The 19,120-nt window shown below is 38.2% G+C and overlaps 1 protein-coding gene across 10 annotated transcripts in view; it reads right to left on the bottom strand.

Moving 5' to 3' along the window:
* Positions 1-19,120, bottom strand: part of ANKS1B (ankyrin repeat and sterile alpha motif domain containing 1B) — a 747,009-nt gene that overhangs the window by 555,698 nt on the left and 172,191 nt on the right. For 9 of the 10 annotated variants that reach the window (XM_073327424.2, XM_073327427.2, XM_073327426.2 and 6 more), the window contains exons 8-9: positions 18,711-18,883; positions 665-805 (exon numbers count right to left, since the gene is read on the bottom strand). In XM_073327424.2, the coding sequence (XP_073183525.1) occupies positions 665-805; positions 18,711-18,883 (314 nt within the window). Of the gene's footprint in view, positions 1-664; positions 806-8,659; positions 9,108-18,710; positions 18,884-19,120 lie in introns of those variants that run through there. The other variant, XM_073327433.2, reaches the window with a different exon arrangement.

Genomic DNA, 19,120 nt, shown 5'->3' with positions numbered 1-19,120 from the left:
TTCCTTCTAAGGTGTACGCCTGGGCAGCTGCACACAAAAGAATGAAGGGCCACCCACCTAATTAGTGGAGCCGCGCAGGCATGGCTTCACTAATTAGGTGCCTGGACCCTGGAGAAGACGCACATGTAAGGTGAGGTGGTGGCCTTAGGAGAAATGGGGGTAGATGGGAGGGGACAGTGGGATGAGAAGAGGGGGTTGGGGGAAATTTGGGATGTGCAGGGCTGTGGTAGCCAGAGAAAGAGGTGACTTTCCAGGGCTGAGGCTGTTGGGGAGAGATGGCCATCCTTCCCAGCACCTGCTCAGGGGCTGCCTCGGCCGGGGAGAGAGGGAGAGACCCCCCCGTCCTTTATAGCCCCAGCTCGGGGGCTGCCGCAGCGGGGGAGAGAGGGCACATCCATCTCATTAGAAAGGTAAGACTACTGATATTAAAATATGAGTTGTGTGCTTTTATTTGTAGAACAAAAAATGTTCATTATAATAACATTTTTTATATAGCGCTTTTATCCAAAGCGCTTTACAATAGTTAGCTAATGGTACAAACAACATTTGGAAAGATCATTAAGTGGTCCACCAAGACCCTCAGCAATTTTCAAGTGATCTATGAAAAAAAATTTGAGAACCACTGCTCTATAACTTACAGATTTTAAGATAGAAAGATAAATACCTGTGCAAGAATGGGGAATCCAAGGTTCCTACATCCATTGCAGGGTGTCAGTGCCTCCCATAAACCTGCAGGACCACAACTGTTTTCCCGGACATCTTCCTCTTCCTCCTCCCCTGGTGAGAGGTTTGCTGATGAAGGCCTCTGTGGAAAATTAAGTTTACTGGAACATTATGCAGAAACATTTTGCTTTATTTTACCATAGTTAAAAATGCTAAGATTGATTGAGAAACTTCACATTTCCAGAAACTGATAAATATACTGCATTTTCAACTTAATACAGTGCATCTATTCAATCAATAATCAGTAAAGCATATTATATTACCTAAAGAAAAAAAGATGCGATGAGCTACAGTAAGCTGTATTTTAAATAGTCTCTGTCTCTGAAATCCTCTTATTACTCACCTTCAGTCTACAAATAATATTCAGATTATGTATAATGTACAACACCAGAAACCCTGCAACTTTTCAATTGAAAAAAAGAGCATTTTAATTTAAATTTTAATTTTTACATTATTTTTCCACTACAGCTTGCAGAGAATGAAAACTAACATTAAATTTTTACTGCTCTTAGAAATTGTACAGTAGGTAGAATATTGCAGAAACACCAGAAGATAATGGGATCTTCTTTCCACAGCCAAATATTATATTAATTAAAAATATATATATAACTACAATCATTTTAGCTTGAATTGGCCAGTGGCTTTTGCAGAGAAGTAGTAGAAATTTAATCACAATTTAGGATTTCATTTTTAGTTTGATGTTTACCAATGATGAAAAAAGGTAACTTGTTATGTATGGTGAATACTTATTGCTTTTTCATTTAAAAAAAAAAACAAAAAAAAACCTGCTATGTTTGTTTGCCCTAAACAGCAAGGGCAAGGGGTTTCAGGGAAAGTGATTCTATTGTTACCGTTTTGTTTCCTGCTTCAAGTCTTTGTTGCACAGACTCAAAATTATGTCTACTGTGGAGCCACTGAGGATATTTGAAACACATTTTATGTTTTCATTTTAAACACTGTCATTATTCTATAACGGTTGTTGGGAGAAAAGGTGGGCATTTTTCTATTTACACAGATCATCCCCCTTTTCTTGACTGTGATCCTACCTCCTGCCCCCATCCTTAGTAAGGAGTTGTAGGGTGGGATTTTCAAAATTATACTGTGTTAGCCTATCTTTGATCCCACTGAAGTGAATCACAGTTTTATCATTTATTTCAGTAGATGATATAGGTAAATGCTGAACACTTCTGAAAAACCCTACCCTTAGAACAAAGTTACACTAAATAAAGTTACACATCTTGTAAGGGCTTATCTATACTACTGCTAAAGTTGATGTAACTTGAAACCCTCTCCCCTTCCCTCCCCCAACATAAGGTACATTGATTTAAAGCAGTGTCTACACTGCACTATGTCGGTGGGAAACACTCTCCTGCCGACATAGCTTCGGCCTCCTGTTGAGGTGGAGTAATTACATCGACAGGAGACCGCGTCAATGCAACTGCACCAACGTAGCGCAGTAGTGAAGACAATCCCTAAATTACACTTCCATCTTAATTCCATGCCTCATGTGGTTACTTTGCTCACGTCTAACTCACGTATATAGAATAACCGGCCCATGAACCAGTTCCAGCCTGCATGATATGTTTCGCCTTCCTCTGTAGCATGGGGCACGGGTCACTTGCTGGAGGATTCTCTGCTCCTTGAAGTCTTTAAACCACCATTTGAGGACTTCAATAGCTCAGACATAGGTGAGATGTTTTTCACAGGAGTGGGTGGGTGAGATTCTGTGGCCTGCGTTGTGCAGGAGGTCGGACTAGATGATCATAATGGTCCCTTCTGACCTTAGTATCTATGAATCTATATGGCCCCACTAACATTCAGATTCTAAACTTTCATTTAACAGAAAAAAGTTTGGAGCGTTCACGTTTGCAAATATACTGTCCAAATGCGAGTAAGTAGTCCTAAATTCAGACTCCAGCCCATTGACCCAAGATTAAATTCAGAATTTATTGCTCTCCACCAGTTTTTACTCCCTTGGTTTAAACTCACTGTATCACCCATTACAATACTGGAGCATCAAACCCTAGGTGGGTTTTTGTTGTTGTTTTGTTTTTGTTTTTTGAGTGGTTGGTTTTTCTTGGGGGAAAAGAGAAAGGGGGCTTTTTAAGAGTGCATGTTTGTTTACTTTGCATTTTAAGATTCATTTTCTAAATCTGTTATTTTTTGAGGTTATTCTGACAGTCAAGTAGTGCTACAGCATGTGTTACTATAGCAACAGCATTTTTGCATGGATTATTAAGAGAATTGGGGGAACTCTGCAGGGTTTGGGTCATGAAGGAGTTCTATTGTTATATAGTTGTGTAGGATCAGAAGCAGCCCCCGGGGCCTTGCTATCTAAAATTATGTTATGCTACCATCTGTCATTTTTATCCTATATGTTTACATTGGAAATATATAAGCTTTAAGCATTGTGACAAAAAACAAAGCACTCCCTTAACAAAAAAACAAAACAAAAACCTAGCTTGCCCTCTATTCCCCAAAGGTGACAATCTACTTCTAGTCACAAAAATTTAGATTTCTATAATAAACAATGCCTTCTGCATGCTTTGGCACGCTTACTTTTGTTTTTATAACTGTGGCAATTTGCTTATGCCACTCCAAAAATATAGAAACATTCCCAAGAAACTCCCTGAAAAAGCACAAGAACAAATCCGCACAGACACACCCCTGAAACCCTGACCTGGGGTATTCTATGTGCTACCCAAGATCCATAAACCTGGAAATCCTGGACGCCCGATCATCTCAGGCAATGGCACCCTGACAGCAGAATTCTCTGGCTATGTAGACTCCCTCCTCAGGCCCTATGCTACCAGCTCTCCCAGCTATCTTCGAGACACCACTGACTTCCTGAGGAAACTACAGTCCATCGGTGATCTTCCTGAAAACACCATCCTGGCCTCTATGGATGTAGAAGCCCTCCACACCAACATTCCACACAAAGATGGACTACAAGCCGTCAGGAACAGTATCCCCGATAATGTCACGGCAAACCTGATGGCTGAACTTTGTGACTTTTTCCTCACCCATAACTATTTCACATTTGGGGACAATGTATACCTTCAAATCAGCAGCACTGCTATGGGTACCCGCATGGCCCCACACTATACCAACATTTTTATGGCTGACTTAGAACAACGCTTCCTCAGCTCTCGTCCCCTAATGCCCCTACTCTACTTGCGCTACATTGATGACATCTTCATCATCTGGACCCATGGAAAAGAAACCCTTGAGGAATTCCACCATGAGGTCAACAATTTCCATCCCACCATCAACCGCAGCCTGCATCAGTCCACACTAGAGATCCACTTCCTGAACACTGCAGTGCAAATAAGTGAGGGTCACATAAACACCGCCCTATACCGGAAACCTACTGACCACTATTCCTACCTACCTGCCTCCAGCTTTCATCCAGACCACACCACACGATCCACTGTCTACAGCCAAGCTCTATGATACAACCGCATTTGCCCCAACCCCTCAGAGAGAGACAAACACCTACAAGATCTCTATCAAGCGTTCTTACAACTACAATACCCACCTGCCAAAGTGAAGAAACAGATTGACAGAGCCAGAAGAGTACCCAGAAGTTACTACTACAGGACAGGCCCAACAAAGATAATAATAGAACACCACTAGCCATCACCTTCAGCCCCCAACTAAAACCTCTCCAACGCATCATCAAGGATCTACAACCTATCCTCTCACAGATCTTGGGAGACAGGCCAATCTTTACTTACAGACAGCCCCCCAACCTGATGCAAATACTCACCAGTAACCACACACCACACAACAGAACCACTAACCCCAGGAACCTATCCTTGCAACAAAGCCCGTTGCCAATTGTGTCCACATATCTATTCAGGGGACACCATCATAGGGCCTAATCACATCAGCCACACTATCAGAGGCTCGTTCACCTGCACATCTACCAATGTGATATATGCCATCATGTGCCAGCAATGCCCCTCTGCCATGTACATTGGTTAAACTGGACAGTCTCTACGTAAAAGAATAAATGGACACAAATCAGACATCAAGAATTATAAAATTCAAAAACCAGCTGGAGAACACTTCAATCTCTCTGGTCACTCGATTACAGACCTATAAGTGGCAATACTTCAACAAAAAGACTTCAAAAACAGACTCCAACGAATGACTGCTGCTTTGGAATTAATTTGCAAACTGGATACAATTAACTTAGGCATGAATAGAGACTGGGAGTGGATGGGTCATTCCACAAAGTAAAACTATTTCCCCACGTTTATCCCTCCCCCCACCCCCCACTGTTCCTCAGACATTCTTGTCAACTGCTGGAAATGGCCCACCTGGATTATCACTACAAAAGGTTCCCCGCTCTCCTGCTGGTAATAGTTCACCTTAAGTGATCACTCTGGTTACAGTGTGTATGGTAACACCCATTGTTTCATGTTCTCTATGTATATAAATCTCCCCACTGTATTTTCCACTGAATGCATCCGATGAAGTGAGCTGTAGCACACAAAAGCTTATGCTCAAATAAAATTGTTAGTCTCTAAGGTGCCACAAGTACTCCTTTTCTTATTCCCTGGAAGAGTATAATAAAAAGTTCCCTTCACTGCTGGCATAATAAAACAACACTCTCCAATTCTAGTCTTCTAGTTCCAGCCTGTCCACTGACCTCAGACCAGTCAAGATTAACTTTCATAACCACTCAGCTTTAAGTGCTTTAATCATAGTATCTCATCTTCAAATTCTCATATCTGAGTCCTACTTTCTCCAACTTCATTTCTTGATTCAGATAAGGTGACTAATACTGTGCTCCAAATGCAGTGTAACAAATAATTTTACTTGGTGTCTCCCAATTGCACTCTGCCACTTGGCTCCAGAACTAAAATTTGACTCATACCTGCAGGTTTGCTTGAAGGTTTGAGTTCAGGAAATTTGAACCTATAAGAAGTTGAACTTTGTGCAACTCTCTCCCCATCCTTATCTGCAATCACTCCATCCTTCTAAATAAGAAGTGGGCAACAAACTAAGCAAACTCATTAATGACTTGACTTCTGAGGCTTAGATGGGAAATAAAGGCATAAACAGTGCAGTTGATGATCCCAAAGCTATACTGCTTAGCTACAAAGGAAGAGTGAAGAACAAGATTGAGGGTGTGGAGTAGAGAACATGGGAGAGTGAATTTGCAATCAAGCAGGTCCACTTATATTGTTAAGAGGACTGTACATCTTTCACTAATCTGTAAAATGGGTGTCAGTCCAAGCCCTCCAATGTGCCCAGTTATCTGCACTACTAAAACAACTGTAGTTTACTACATGCAAAGGGGATAAGTTATTTTAAGCATTCCCAGCCCAAAGACCAATATTAAAGATGCCCCCTATAGTAAGTGGCAAAGAACTGTAACAGCACCTGACAACTAGAAACAATGCAACAAACTAGTCTAACTTCATAGGCAAGTGAAAGCAATTCACAGAATATAAACTAATCTAAATAAAAAATATAAAGTATATATAAAATGAGAGGCTCCTTTAACATAACAGCAAGGAATATGCATAATAAAATGGATAAATGGGAATTATGGGAAAGAGAGAATATGATCATTTAGCCATTACAGAAATACAGTGGGGCAAACAGATGACATGCTAATGAACAGCAGATGAATATAAACTTTCCCCATATAATACAGGAAGGAAAGGGGTGATTTACTTTATGTAAAACAAATATGAAATTGAGGTAAGTCAGGCTCACGGTAGTGTGAATTAAATGCTATGGATAAAAAAAATCAGAGGAAATGGAAAATATTTTCTAGGCAGATTATTTCTAGACTGCCCCCATCAAAGAGTAAATAAGGACAAATAGAGTCTAATGGACATTAGCCAGATGGCTAGAATAAAATGAATTAGTACACTTGGGTGACTCCAACTATCCAGACAGTTGTTGGCGGGGGGGAGGAGAGAATCTTTAGTGAAGCAGAAGACCTCCAAAAATGTTTTGAATTACAAAAGGATAGGTTTGAATTACAAAAGATTAAAATAGAAACAAGGAGACTCTCTTATACATAGCAGTCACCACCAGAAAAGAATTAGTAACAGGTAAAGCCATTAGGTAAGGGATCCTAAATTAATTGAGTTTAACATATTAACAACAGGTTACACCCTAATGGTCTTCTGGAATTTCAGCATTTCTAATAGTCCTAACCTAAAAGGTTTATCAGGAGCAGAAGAGCATATGTAAAAAAAAAAAGGGGGGGGGGAAACCTTGAGAAATTGTACAAGATGCCCAAAATGGAATAGCCAGAAAGAAAACCACAAGAAATTAATGGGTACAAAGATCTAATAAAAGCCTTAAAGAAGCCAGCTGCTTTGATTATCAACACATGAAATAAGTATTAGATATTCATAACAGTAAAAGATTTAGAGTGAAGTCCTGGCCCTACTGAAATCAATGGCAAAACTACTATTGAATTTAACTGGGCCAGAATTTGACTCAGATGTTGAGCACCCAGAATTACTCCTCCAGAAGGTAGGCATGGAATGTCCATCTACCGTGAAGCTCATCTGCACCCTCTCCAACATACTAGAGAAGCCATAACTTTGCTAAACATGTGTTTTTAGTTGTAAGCATGGTTTTCTGTCTCCATGAGAGTTTTTTAAATTATTATTAATAATAAATATTGGCCATTCCCAGCACCCAAGAGCACAGACCAGCACCCAAAGGTCAGTGGGAAGAGGAAGGAAGGAGAAAATCCTCTTTACTTATCCAAACTTCTGCATCCCTGGACTCAACAAAAACAGTCTCTTTATTTCCCTCAATTATAGTTTACAGTCACTCTAAATAAAAATAAAAACACTTCCTCAATTCATAATCCAGGTCATCCATCCTCTCAGGGCAGCCTCCACAGTCTCTCCTTCTCACCTTGTATATTAACAGTCCAAAGTTTGGACCTTCTCTCATATTAGTCAAAGCCATTGACTATATACTTCACTACCTAGACAGACCTTCTCCAAAGATAAAATATCTATTACCCATAAGTCTGCTTTACTCCCTTTTATTTGCTGTCTTTCCCTCAGTTATTAAGTACAGCTGGTGGTCCCACCCTCTTAGATTGATGATTGTGGCAGGTGTTGGTGGGCAGACCTGATTTAATCACCTAGTTCCAAGGCACTCCATTAACTCCTTATCTTAGACCAGCATTCACTCTATCAGATTCAGTTAAAATACCTATAATAAAGATTGATTCTCTGTTGCTTCCCTCAAAATAGTCAGCATGAAATTCTGATCTTTGACCACGCTGTAGCTAAAAAATTATCTGTTACTGTGTACCCAGTAGAGCTATGGCAATCCATGCCGCACAGCTGAGATCTAAAACCAAACAGTAAACTGCCTCTCTTCTTATCTTATCTCCATTTTAGCCTAATTACCTTCAGTCTGTAGAAGCATGGCTAATATGTTGACTTTAAATCAGTATCCATTAGAATAATTCAGTGTCAGCAAAAATGTCTGATTTGGTACTAGAGCTTTTTTAGCATTTTTCATCACCTAATTCTGATGCCTACTTATTAACTTATATTTACAACAGATGCCACATTAGGAACAATGATTGAATACTCAGTTGTAACTACGGTTTCAGAGCTGGAGGTTTGAGCTGTAAGAGTGATCCAGCTGTAAGACATTTGTCCTCTAACTCTGTTCTCCCCCTCACCCAAGTTGCCGGTATTTCTATATTCTTTTATTTAACCCCTTGGAAACATTGATACAAAAATTCCTGCCTCTTGAAGACTGTGTTATTCCTATTCTATGGCTGTGTTCAAGCAGAAAAATACATTAAAGGCCAAACAACATCACCAGCTATGTGTTTTCAATTGATAGTTAAGTCAATGGGAGTTGTATGCATCTGACAAAATAATCTGGAAGTTACAAAACTGTGCAAAATATTTCATATGAATATTACCTGCATTGAGGTCAGACCCAGGGCCTTGATCTCCTTGAAGATTGCTTGGAGGACTCCACTATCCAAAATGGGGGCCTTTCCATCAGCAACCACTGGGACTTCCACCTCCTCTCCAATGAGGGAGACAGATGACAGAGAAGTGGGTGGCTTCCTCCAAGACCTCATCCATAAGAAACTCCATGGGGGGAAGGGCAACATCACCCCCTTTCCTGCCAAAGACTCCTCAACCAGCTCCACCCAAGCCCTAGGGGTGAAATACAGCTAGCAAGTGTAAGCACAGTGTAAGTGCCCACACATGTAGCAGAAAATGAGTGTTTGTAGGGGGCTCTGTTGAAGTACATGACTAGTTCCAATGAAGTTAATCGGACTTCTCATGTGCCTGAAGTTAAGCATGAGCTTAAGTATCTCACTGTATCTAGGCCTGAATGTTCACTCTGAATGAATCATGCCAAAATTTGACTCAATGTGTGGAACCAGTGTAATATTTACTATAAAAAAGAGACCAGCAATAAAGGGTATCAGGGCCTAAAGAAAAATGAAATCAAGGGCTAATATTTTTAGAAATATCAATTAAGTGTGAAGAAAAAACTGAAGCTCGTTTAGTTTTAGTACATATAAGAAAAAGTAATTTAGGGTCAACATAACTATAATATTTTATAATGCAGTTACCCAGCAAAAAAATCAAAACATTTCATGTAAAACACCTAAAAATGTAGCTATATATCCACCATCACTATAATATCTGAGTGTTATCCTCATAAAAACATTTGTAAATCTCAACACAGTTTAAAAGCAAATTAGCTGGAAAATGTATATTTTTCCTTTGCTTTAAGTTGTGAAAGAAAGGATGGATAGGTGGGTGGCAGAATGATGGAGCTTATAGAAAATGCATTATTGTTCAAGAAATACGGCAGCAGGGAACAGAAATTAAAGAAGCAGGGAAAAATTATGTGATAAGTGAGTGGGCAGCAGTCACCATTTTATTATCCTCCTAACAGCTCACACATTTTTTGGATTAAAATACTTATTCTCAACAGAAGTGTGTTACTGAGAGTGCAGTTGTTTTTGATTAAGAATTCCTTGTTCTAATAAAGGTCTCGGAGAAATCATGTCTGAATGGGCAAAGCCATTCGAAGAGTCACAGGTTAGTCATCTGAAGCTGAAGGATGGATAAGAATGGATAGTCAAAAAGACTTTGAAGAACACCTGTGCTGTATTAACTCTGATCCCATTAGTGACGAGCTGGTTGAGGTTTGTTGTGTTGTATCGTACATGATAAATATGACTATATTAAATTGGTGCATGGGAACAACTGGGAATCAGTTGTGTGAGAGCTCACACCATTTGCCCAGCACAGTAAGGTAGCTGAAAGTGTAACTAGCAAAGGATGATGCCCAGGGCCAAATTCTTAACCCAGCATTTTGTCTCAGTAGCCAGGCTGCTCTCCAAAATAATTACACCAACTTCAGTGGAGATAATCTGGATTTTCACAGCTGTAACAAAGAGCAGAGTTTAGTCTTCTATGGCATATATATGCATTATTGAAAGGCTCTGAAAATGTAGGATCTTCTTTGAAAAGAGATCCAAGAGCCATAGTAATTAACTTAATAAAAATATCTGCCCTGTAGGATACAGCAATAAAAACAAATAGGGTTGCATACATAAACTATTATTAATCATTTCTAAAGCATCCCAACGGTACATGGTGCTTTACAACCATAAAGACAAACAAGTTCTTTGCTCTGAAGTACTTATATTGTGATGAATTTACGTAGAACTCTTCTCTATGGGGGAATATCATGTGCACTAGAAACCAAGACTCCTAGATGAATCGTAATTAGGTGGTATCTTCTAAAAAATCTCATTTTAAGAGTACTAGTCTTATGTTTTGAGAGGGGATAGACCTTTCCATATGAGGAAAGCATTTTAAATATGACATTTCCATTGTTTGGGAGGGAAGGACATAATTTTTATTTTGAGTAGAAATGATAATCAGCATATGCCTGTGGAAGCATATGCCTGTTATTGGTAAACGGGAACTGGGATCAAGAATAAAAGATCAACCTAATACATTATTCTTGAGCAGTCCTTTTGCCGTAGGGGGAATAAAATTTTGGTACATAAAATTTGTCCCAAGTAATAAAAAGGAGTTACAGTTGGTAATATCATTGCAAACACTGTCCTTCTCTCTGACAATTTTTTGGGTATAGAAATCCATTCTGAATGCTATCAAAAACACAGCAGAACTGTATTGTTTAATCAATTTCACGTTTCTCATGATAATGCCATGTACTAATGGAAATTTGAATGTATACTGTTTCTCAGTAAACAGTGAGATCAATTAGAGTGTCAAATCGTCCTCCAACAGAGAAGGAGGAAACCCCATTGCTTGAGAAATTTAAAACTCAGCTGACCAAAGCACCAGAAAATGTACTATAGGGCACAATCTTGCACTGGCAAAGGAAGATAACAGGTGATCTCAGATCTTTTCTAAAATAGGAAAGATGACAGAAGGAGATGAGAAAGGAAGGTTCTCTTGACCTCGAGTTGTCAGAAGGTACTCTATTAGCTCAGGAGATCAGCAAATCTATATACTTGTGTTAGCTTACACATAATGCCACAGAACCATTCAAAACAGTTGGGGCATAGGTTTGTGCTTTTGTTATGGGTCCAAGTAAATTAAAAACAGAGGCTATGAAGAGAATTCTGTTTATCAAATGCCCTTCAGTTCTTGTCCTTCGAAAGAATTTCATTAAAATCTTGAAGAAATACGGAAAGAGGGAGGGCGAGTGTGGACCTGCTGAAGCAACGCTTGTGGAGAACTCTATTTACTATAAATTAACCTTTTGTCTTCCTTCATTAAGAATAGCAGTGTCAATCCCCTAGAAAGAGGTTTGAGGAACATTAGGAGAAAAAGAGACTGAAGGACTGTTCTCCTGAATTGGGTATCTTATCAGACTCCAACATAAAAAGAATTGTGTTAAATCAAGCTCCAAGCAGCCACTTTGCAAATTTCCATTATAGATTGTGCTAATTCACCTTCTCTGTATGTGTGTATTAGCACAATCTATATATATATATATATCTGTATTTTTTCTCTGCTCTTTCTCTCACATAAGCATAGCTAAACAAATCCATTATTATAAAGACTGCACATTTCTATTTTGACTCTGGAGCTTAAAAATTTGTGCAGCAATATCAAGCCTGCACAGAAATTTGCATTGGTGTAAGCTATATATTAGAGTTTAAGGAAAGTGGCATCTAAGCTGAAGCAATATGCATACAGAGGGGACGGAAGAAGGTGTAAGAAAGTGTTGTGTGTGTGTGCATGTGTGTTTACATCCCTGTATTAGGTCTCTTGCTACATCCCTTTCTTCTGTCTCCCTGGAACACAAGTAGGCATCCTTAGCTTCCCTTGGATTCATTTAAACTCCTTTAGCATCCACTTACTAACATGTAAGTTACCTTACCTAACACCCCTAAATTTGTCCCTTAGATTTTAGCTTGCTTCTTATACACCTATGCTATTCATTTTTACTACATCAATAGAGTTTCTCATTAAAAGAAATAAAGATTTTTTTATTTCTAAGCAATTTGTCCAGCAAATTCTGTTTAAAAACCTATCACCTTAACACAGTAAAGAAAAAAATAATAAGCTGAAAAATTCTTATATAAGATGGCTCCTTTTGTTCTTTAAAATACTGAGCCAGACTGCCATCTATTGGAAAATAAAGGTTTTTTAAATTATACTGTTTCTAAGGGAAAGTGAAATACATCAGAAACTAGGAAATCTCATTGTCAAAGGCTGTCATTGACACCACTCTATTCAATCATGCTTAAGATAGCCTTGATTTTCTCCTAAAAGGAATGTTTGTACATGCAAAACCTGTTTACTTAGGCTACACATAGTGTGAAAGATTTGCCCTATGTCTTTTTCTACTCAAATTTCCATTATATATTTTCAAACAAGCATCAATCCAGGGTTCCTTTCATTCCTTGTTGTTTAGTCAATCTCAATTATTCTTTGAGCAATTTCTTCTGATGCAAACACTGTGTTATCTGACAGCTGTGACATGGACTTGGGTGCCTTCGTAGGGCAGTAAGGGAGTATAAAGCTCTTCTAATTCAGCTGCACAGCCATCCAGGGCTTACCTAGACGAAGAGTCTATGTAGGGTTGTGGAGGGAGAGTGTACTCAACAGGGCTGAAATGCCCCAGTGTGAACTAATGGGCAGAAAGCAGTGTAGGGTAAGAACAGCCATGACTTCACCCATCACAGCACATAGAGAAGGAAGTATGCTGTTTTTGGCAACAGGCCAACTCAACATATTCCCCCTCCCTTGAGCAACACAGGAGCTCAGGGGCAACAGTGCCTCAGAATTACAATTTTTTTTTGCAATTCCTCCTGGAACGGCTCATTTGAACAACATCCCACAGTCAGGGTTTCAGATAAAGGCCGTTAACTAGGTGAAGAGTGCTAGCAAGGAATTGATGACCAACAACTTGTACTATGGATATTTTTGTGGTAGATGAATTTAGATTAACAAATCAATTATTTTAATACTTACTTTAACTAATATTAAATCCAAAAAACTGCATTAAAAGAAAGTTGAGGGTGCAAAGTCAAGCACTCTAAGTTGGAAATTGCTAGAATTAAGGTGCAACTTTAATTTAGCCTTCTTGTGTGTATGCATTGTGATACAGTCTTTAATTAAGAACAAAATTAATCAAGAAACCAAAGGACATGAAGAGAAGAAATTCCTTAATTGCCTTTACACCAATTCTAGGAGCCTGGGTACCAAACAAGAGGAATTGGAATTGTTCATTTATGAATATAAATTCTATCTAGTTGGTATTACTGAAACCTGGTGGGATGATCTGCACAACTGGACTGTTAAAATCAATGATTATAACCTAATTAGGAAGTATTGAGTTGGCAAAAGGGAAGGACAAGTGGCATTACTTGTTTCCAAGTCACTTTTGCTCTGAAGAAAATTATCTTGAATGCTTATGGAGCAATGTCTTAATAAATAAAGCAGAAGATTACTAGTTGGTGTATACTACAGAACACCAGTTCTCACTTGGGAAGAGGGTGACTGCTTCCTTGCACATCTATCTGCAACGTATAGGGAAAAAACCTGTGTGATCATGGGGGAATTAAATTTGAGTGACATATGCTGGAGGTCTCATGCTGCCAGTAGTAAAATATCATTGGAAATTCTAAACATAATAGATGACAACTTTCTAACTCAAACAGTATTGAAACGAACACAAAGGAATTCTATATTAGACTTTGTTCTAACAGATAAAGAGGAAATGATCACAGAAAATTAATGGTAATTAAGGTACAAGTGATCATGACTTGATCATATTTGAATAATGTATATTATAATATATTATATTAATATATTATATTAATATATTATATATTATATTAATAATTATATTATAATATATTATAATAATGTATAGTGCTTTAAGAGGGCCAATTTCACAAAGCTGAAAACAATTATGAGCCAAATAAGGTGTGAGGAAGAATTTACTCAGAAAAAATGTGAATAATAATTGGGGACTTATCCTATATAACTAACTTGATATCTTTTTTTGATAATAGTACAAATTTAGTTGATAAAGATAACAGTGGTGATGTAATATACATAGACTTCTCTAAGGCATTCCACTTTGTACAGCATGACATTTTGTTAAAAAAGCTAGAACGATATAAAATTAACATTGCACACATTACATGGATTAAAAACTGACTAACTGACAGATCTCAAAATGTAGTTGTAAACAGGGAATCGTCATTGAGGGTGGTTGTTTCCAGTGGCATCCCACAGGGATCAGTTCTTGGTCCTATGCTATTTAATGTTTTTATCAATGACCTGGAAGAAAACATAAAATCAACTGATAAAGTTTGTAACTGACACAAAAATTGGGTGGGTGGTAAATAATAAAGAGAGCAGGTCACTGATTCAAAGCAATCTGGATCACTTGGTAAACTGGGAGCAAGCAAACAATATGCATTTTGAAATGGTTAAATGTATGCATCTAGGAACAAAGAATGTAGGCCATACTTACAGGATGGGGGATTCTATCCTCGGAAGAGGTGACTCTGAAAAAGAGTCATGGTGGACAATCAGCTGAACATGAGCTTCCACTGTGATGCTGTGGCCACAAGGGCTAATCCGATCATCAAGTAGAAATAAAGAGGTTATTTTACCTCTGTATTTGGGACTGGTGTGACTGCTGCTGGAATACTGGTGCCCACAATTCAGGAAGGATGCTGATAAATTGGAGAGGGTTCAGAGAAGAGCCACAAGGATGATTAAAGGATTAGAAAACGTGCCTTATACTCACAGACTCAAAAAGCTCAATCTATTTAGCATAACAAAGGGCAAGGAGTGACTTGATTACAGTCTGTAAGTACCTACATGGGCAACAAATATTAAATAATGGGCACTTCAATCTAGCAGCGAAAGGTATAACATGATCCAATGCCTGGAAGCTGAAGCTAGAAAAATTCAGACAAGAAATAAGGCATACGTTTTTAATGGTTAGAGTCTCCATTACTGACAATTTTTAAATAAAGATTGGATGATTTTCTAGAAGATCTGCTCTAGAAATTATTTGGGGGAAGTTCTCCGGCCTGTGTTATACTGGAGGTCAGACAAGATGATCACAATGGTCCCTTCTAACCTTTGAATCCATGAATCTATGAACACTGGGGACAAAGTGCTCCCAGACTGATTGGCAGCCAGGGAGAGACTGAGTGGACTAAAGACACCTTATGACGTACAATTACCTGGCAATTAGAGGTGAGTAAGCCTAATTTCAGTTCCAGGCAAATTTAAACTATAGTAAAGAATAGAATGATCAGAAACATAGATGAATATGATTTGTAGGGGTAGAATCAATATGTCTTTTGTAAGGGGAAATCATGCCTCACCAATTATTAAAATTTGTTGAGGACCTCAGCAAGCATGTGCACAAGGGCGATCCAGTTGATATAATGTACTTGGACTTTCAGAAAGTTTTTGACAACGTCCTACGCCAAAGGTTCTTAAGCAAAGTAAGCAGTCATTGGATAAGAGGGAAGGTCTTCTCATGGATCAGTAACTGGTTAAAAACCAGGAAACCAAGGGTAGAAATAAGTGGTCGATTTCCACATTGGAAAGTGGTAAATAGAAGGTCCCCAAGAACCTATACTGGGACCTGTGCCATTCAAACATATTCATAAATGATCTGGAAAAGAGGGCTAACAGTGAGATGGCAACATTTGCAGATTATGCTAAATTATTCAGGATAGTTATGTTCAAAGCTGACTGTAAAGAGTTACAAAGGGATCTCACAAAACGGAGTGACTAAGCAACGACATGGCAGATAAAATTCAGCGTTGGTAAATGCAAAGTAACTCACATTGGAAAACATAATCGCAACTATGCATACAAAATGATAGGGTCTAAATTAGCTGTTACCAGTCAAGAAAGAAATATTGGAGTCATTGTGGATAGTTTCCTGGAAGCATCTGCTCAATGTACAGCAGCAGTCAAAAAAGCTAACAGAGTGTTAGGAACCATTAGGAAAGGGATAGATAATAGGACAGAAAATATCATAGTGCCACTATATAAATCCATTGTATGCCCACACTTTGAATACTGTGTGCAGTTCTGGCCACCCCATCTTAAAGAATATATATTAGAATTGGAAAAATACAGAGAAGGGCAACAAAATTGATTATGGGTACGGAACACTTTCAGATGAGGAGAAATTACAAAGATTAGGACTGTTCATTTTAGAAAAGAGAGAACTAAGGGGTAAGATGATAATGGTCTATACAATCATTAATAGTGTGGAGAAAGTGAATAGGAAAATTTATTTACTCCTTCATATAACACAAGAACCAGGGTCACCCAATGAAATTAATAGGCAGCAGGTTTAAAACAAACATAAGGAAGTACCTCTTCACACAATGCAAGGTCAACCTGTGGAAGTCATTGCAGGGGATGTTGTGAAAGCCAAAAGTATAACTGGGCTCAAAAAAGGATTGGGTAGGTCTATGGAGGCTAGGTCTACCAATGGCTATTAGCCAAGATGGTCAGGAACATAACCTCATAATCTGAGTGTCCCGAAACCTCTGACTGCCAGGAGCTGGGAATGGACAACAGGGGATGGATCAGCTGACAACTGCCCTGTTTTATTCATTTCCTCTGAAGCATCTGGCACTTGCAACTGTTGGAAGTCAGGAAACGGGGCTAGATGGACCATTGGTCAGACCCAGTATGGCCATTCTTATGTTTTTATGAATCTGAAATGGAGCTGTCAGCTGCAGAGAGGATAGCAGCCCATTAGGGTAAAGAGACTTCTTCCCACAGGAAACTGAAGCAGGGCAGTACGATAGAACAGCCCCTACCTCCTCCAAAGCCTCCTGCCTCCAAGGTATGATATTGTTTATCAAATTACCCCATCAAAGGGATACCACTGCCTAGTAGAGTGAAAGAAAATCTGTTTCAGTATATTTTGTTTGTATTTACCTTTGTATTTACCATAGCTGTTAAAATTCTTATATTATACTATCTTTTTAAAACATACATTTTCATAGTGGGCCTGCAAACCACACAGTCCTTAGTCCTTACTCAAATAACATTCCCATTGACTTCAACAATAATTTTGCCTGAGTGAAGATTGGAAAAAGGCTGTAGGATTTCTCCCACAATTGTTAGTGATGAACTAGCGCAATTTTTTTAAAGATCAAATTTTATTACTAATTTAATACACAAATTATCTTGATTAGATGAACTTTCAGTAAATATATTTATCTAATTTACCATTGTTTTTGTCTGTTGCATGTAAAGAACAGACTTTAAAGTATATCAGTATTTCCTACTACCTTTCCCTTTAACTGTGTATAGTTCTGCAAGATTTTCCATTTTAGATTAGAGGATTATATTGATTATATTATATACCAAAGATGGTAACTGAAGGCCAGATTTGCAAAGGTTTTAAGATGCCTAAAGAGATCTATTAAGTGCCTAAACAGGATAGTAGGCACATAACTCACATTGACTTCAGTGAGGGAGTTAGATGCCTGACCTGCTTAGGCACTTTTGTGTGTGTGTGTCTATCTGCATCTTGAGGCATCTAAATACCTTTATAAATCTGGCCCTGAGACCCTATACTATAACACAGACAATAGCACATAAGATGATTCAATTGCCTATGTTTTCCTTGTATCTATATAGTGTTCTGTTCTTTTAGAACTGTATTATCTGAAGGTGCAGCTGACTTTGTTTCCTTTAAGAACACAAATGGCCCAATTCAGCCACCTTATTCCATGAGTAGTCCCACTGATTTTACTCAGCAAGTAGGGTACAATTCAACATAAATAATTGTGGAAGAATCAGGTTTAAGGAAGCAATCTTGTTACTGTACAAAAAGAAACTAATCCTGGAAATCTTTATTCACAGGAATAGTCCTATTTAAGTCAAATTCCTATCTAAAATCATTGACGTCAATGGCTACTAATGTCCATAAAGAGTTACAGTACCAGATCCTATTCCTTTAATGCTATTAATCCCTTTGCATACCCATATATTTTTAATGCTGTATGAGGATGGAGTTGAATATGCTCAGCATCTTACAGGACTGAGTACCGTACTTTGTGCATGGTCCTGTGAGCACTTAGTACTAGGTATAATAGTTGAAAACTTAAGTAGTCCCACTGACTTCAATAGAAATAGACAATAGAAAGCTCTATGCTCTGTTGTAACTATTTGCAGAATGCAGCCTTATGAGCTAGACTATAAATCCTCTACTCACATTGGCGAGCAGTTTCTCACCAATTGAAGTCATTGTGTGAGTAACTGCTCACCAGTAAGGGATTCATAATTTGGTCCCATATTTGTAAGACACACACAGTGTATACTTTTACAGATACTTAGATTTCTTATATCAGTCTTCTTTATATTACTTCCTTTCTTTAATTCTTGAATGTACAATAAGTAATGTAAAATATAATTGAAAAAGTTAATTTGATATGCCATCTTACTTACTATAAGTTTAGTTTGGATTCCATTGCTCATAAATTCTTCTTCTGATATCTTACTAAAATTGTCCAGATAGTGGTCGGATATTGTATGACACAGATCTTCAAAAGAATATTCTTTTTCTTGGCACAGTTTGATTTCATCTAAGAGCTTTGATAACTCTCCAGTCACAGCTTCACCTTTTAAAAAATAGATATAATTAGTCAGAATAATTAGAATTTAAGGGGGATTTTTGTTGCTAAAAAGTAATGCAAAACTTTTGAATCTTGGGGTAGATATAATGGTACTAAGACTATTCCTTCCATTGCATGCCTTATAGTCTACATCTTGACTCTGACGCACAACCCTGAATAAAGGATAGTGTAATGCTCCAAGAGGAGCACTGAGAGGCATTCTATATCCTCTGCTTTCTCTTG

This window comes from Lepidochelys kempii, chromosome 1 (assembly GCF_965140285.1).
Source record: "Lepidochelys kempii isolate rLepKem1 chromosome 1, rLepKem1.hap1, whole genome shotgun sequence".
In the NCBI taxonomy this organism is placed as follows: domain Eukaryota; kingdom Metazoa; phylum Chordata; order Testudines; family Cheloniidae; genus Lepidochelys; species Lepidochelys kempii.
This window is presented reverse-complemented; position numbering and strand designations above follow the sequence as displayed.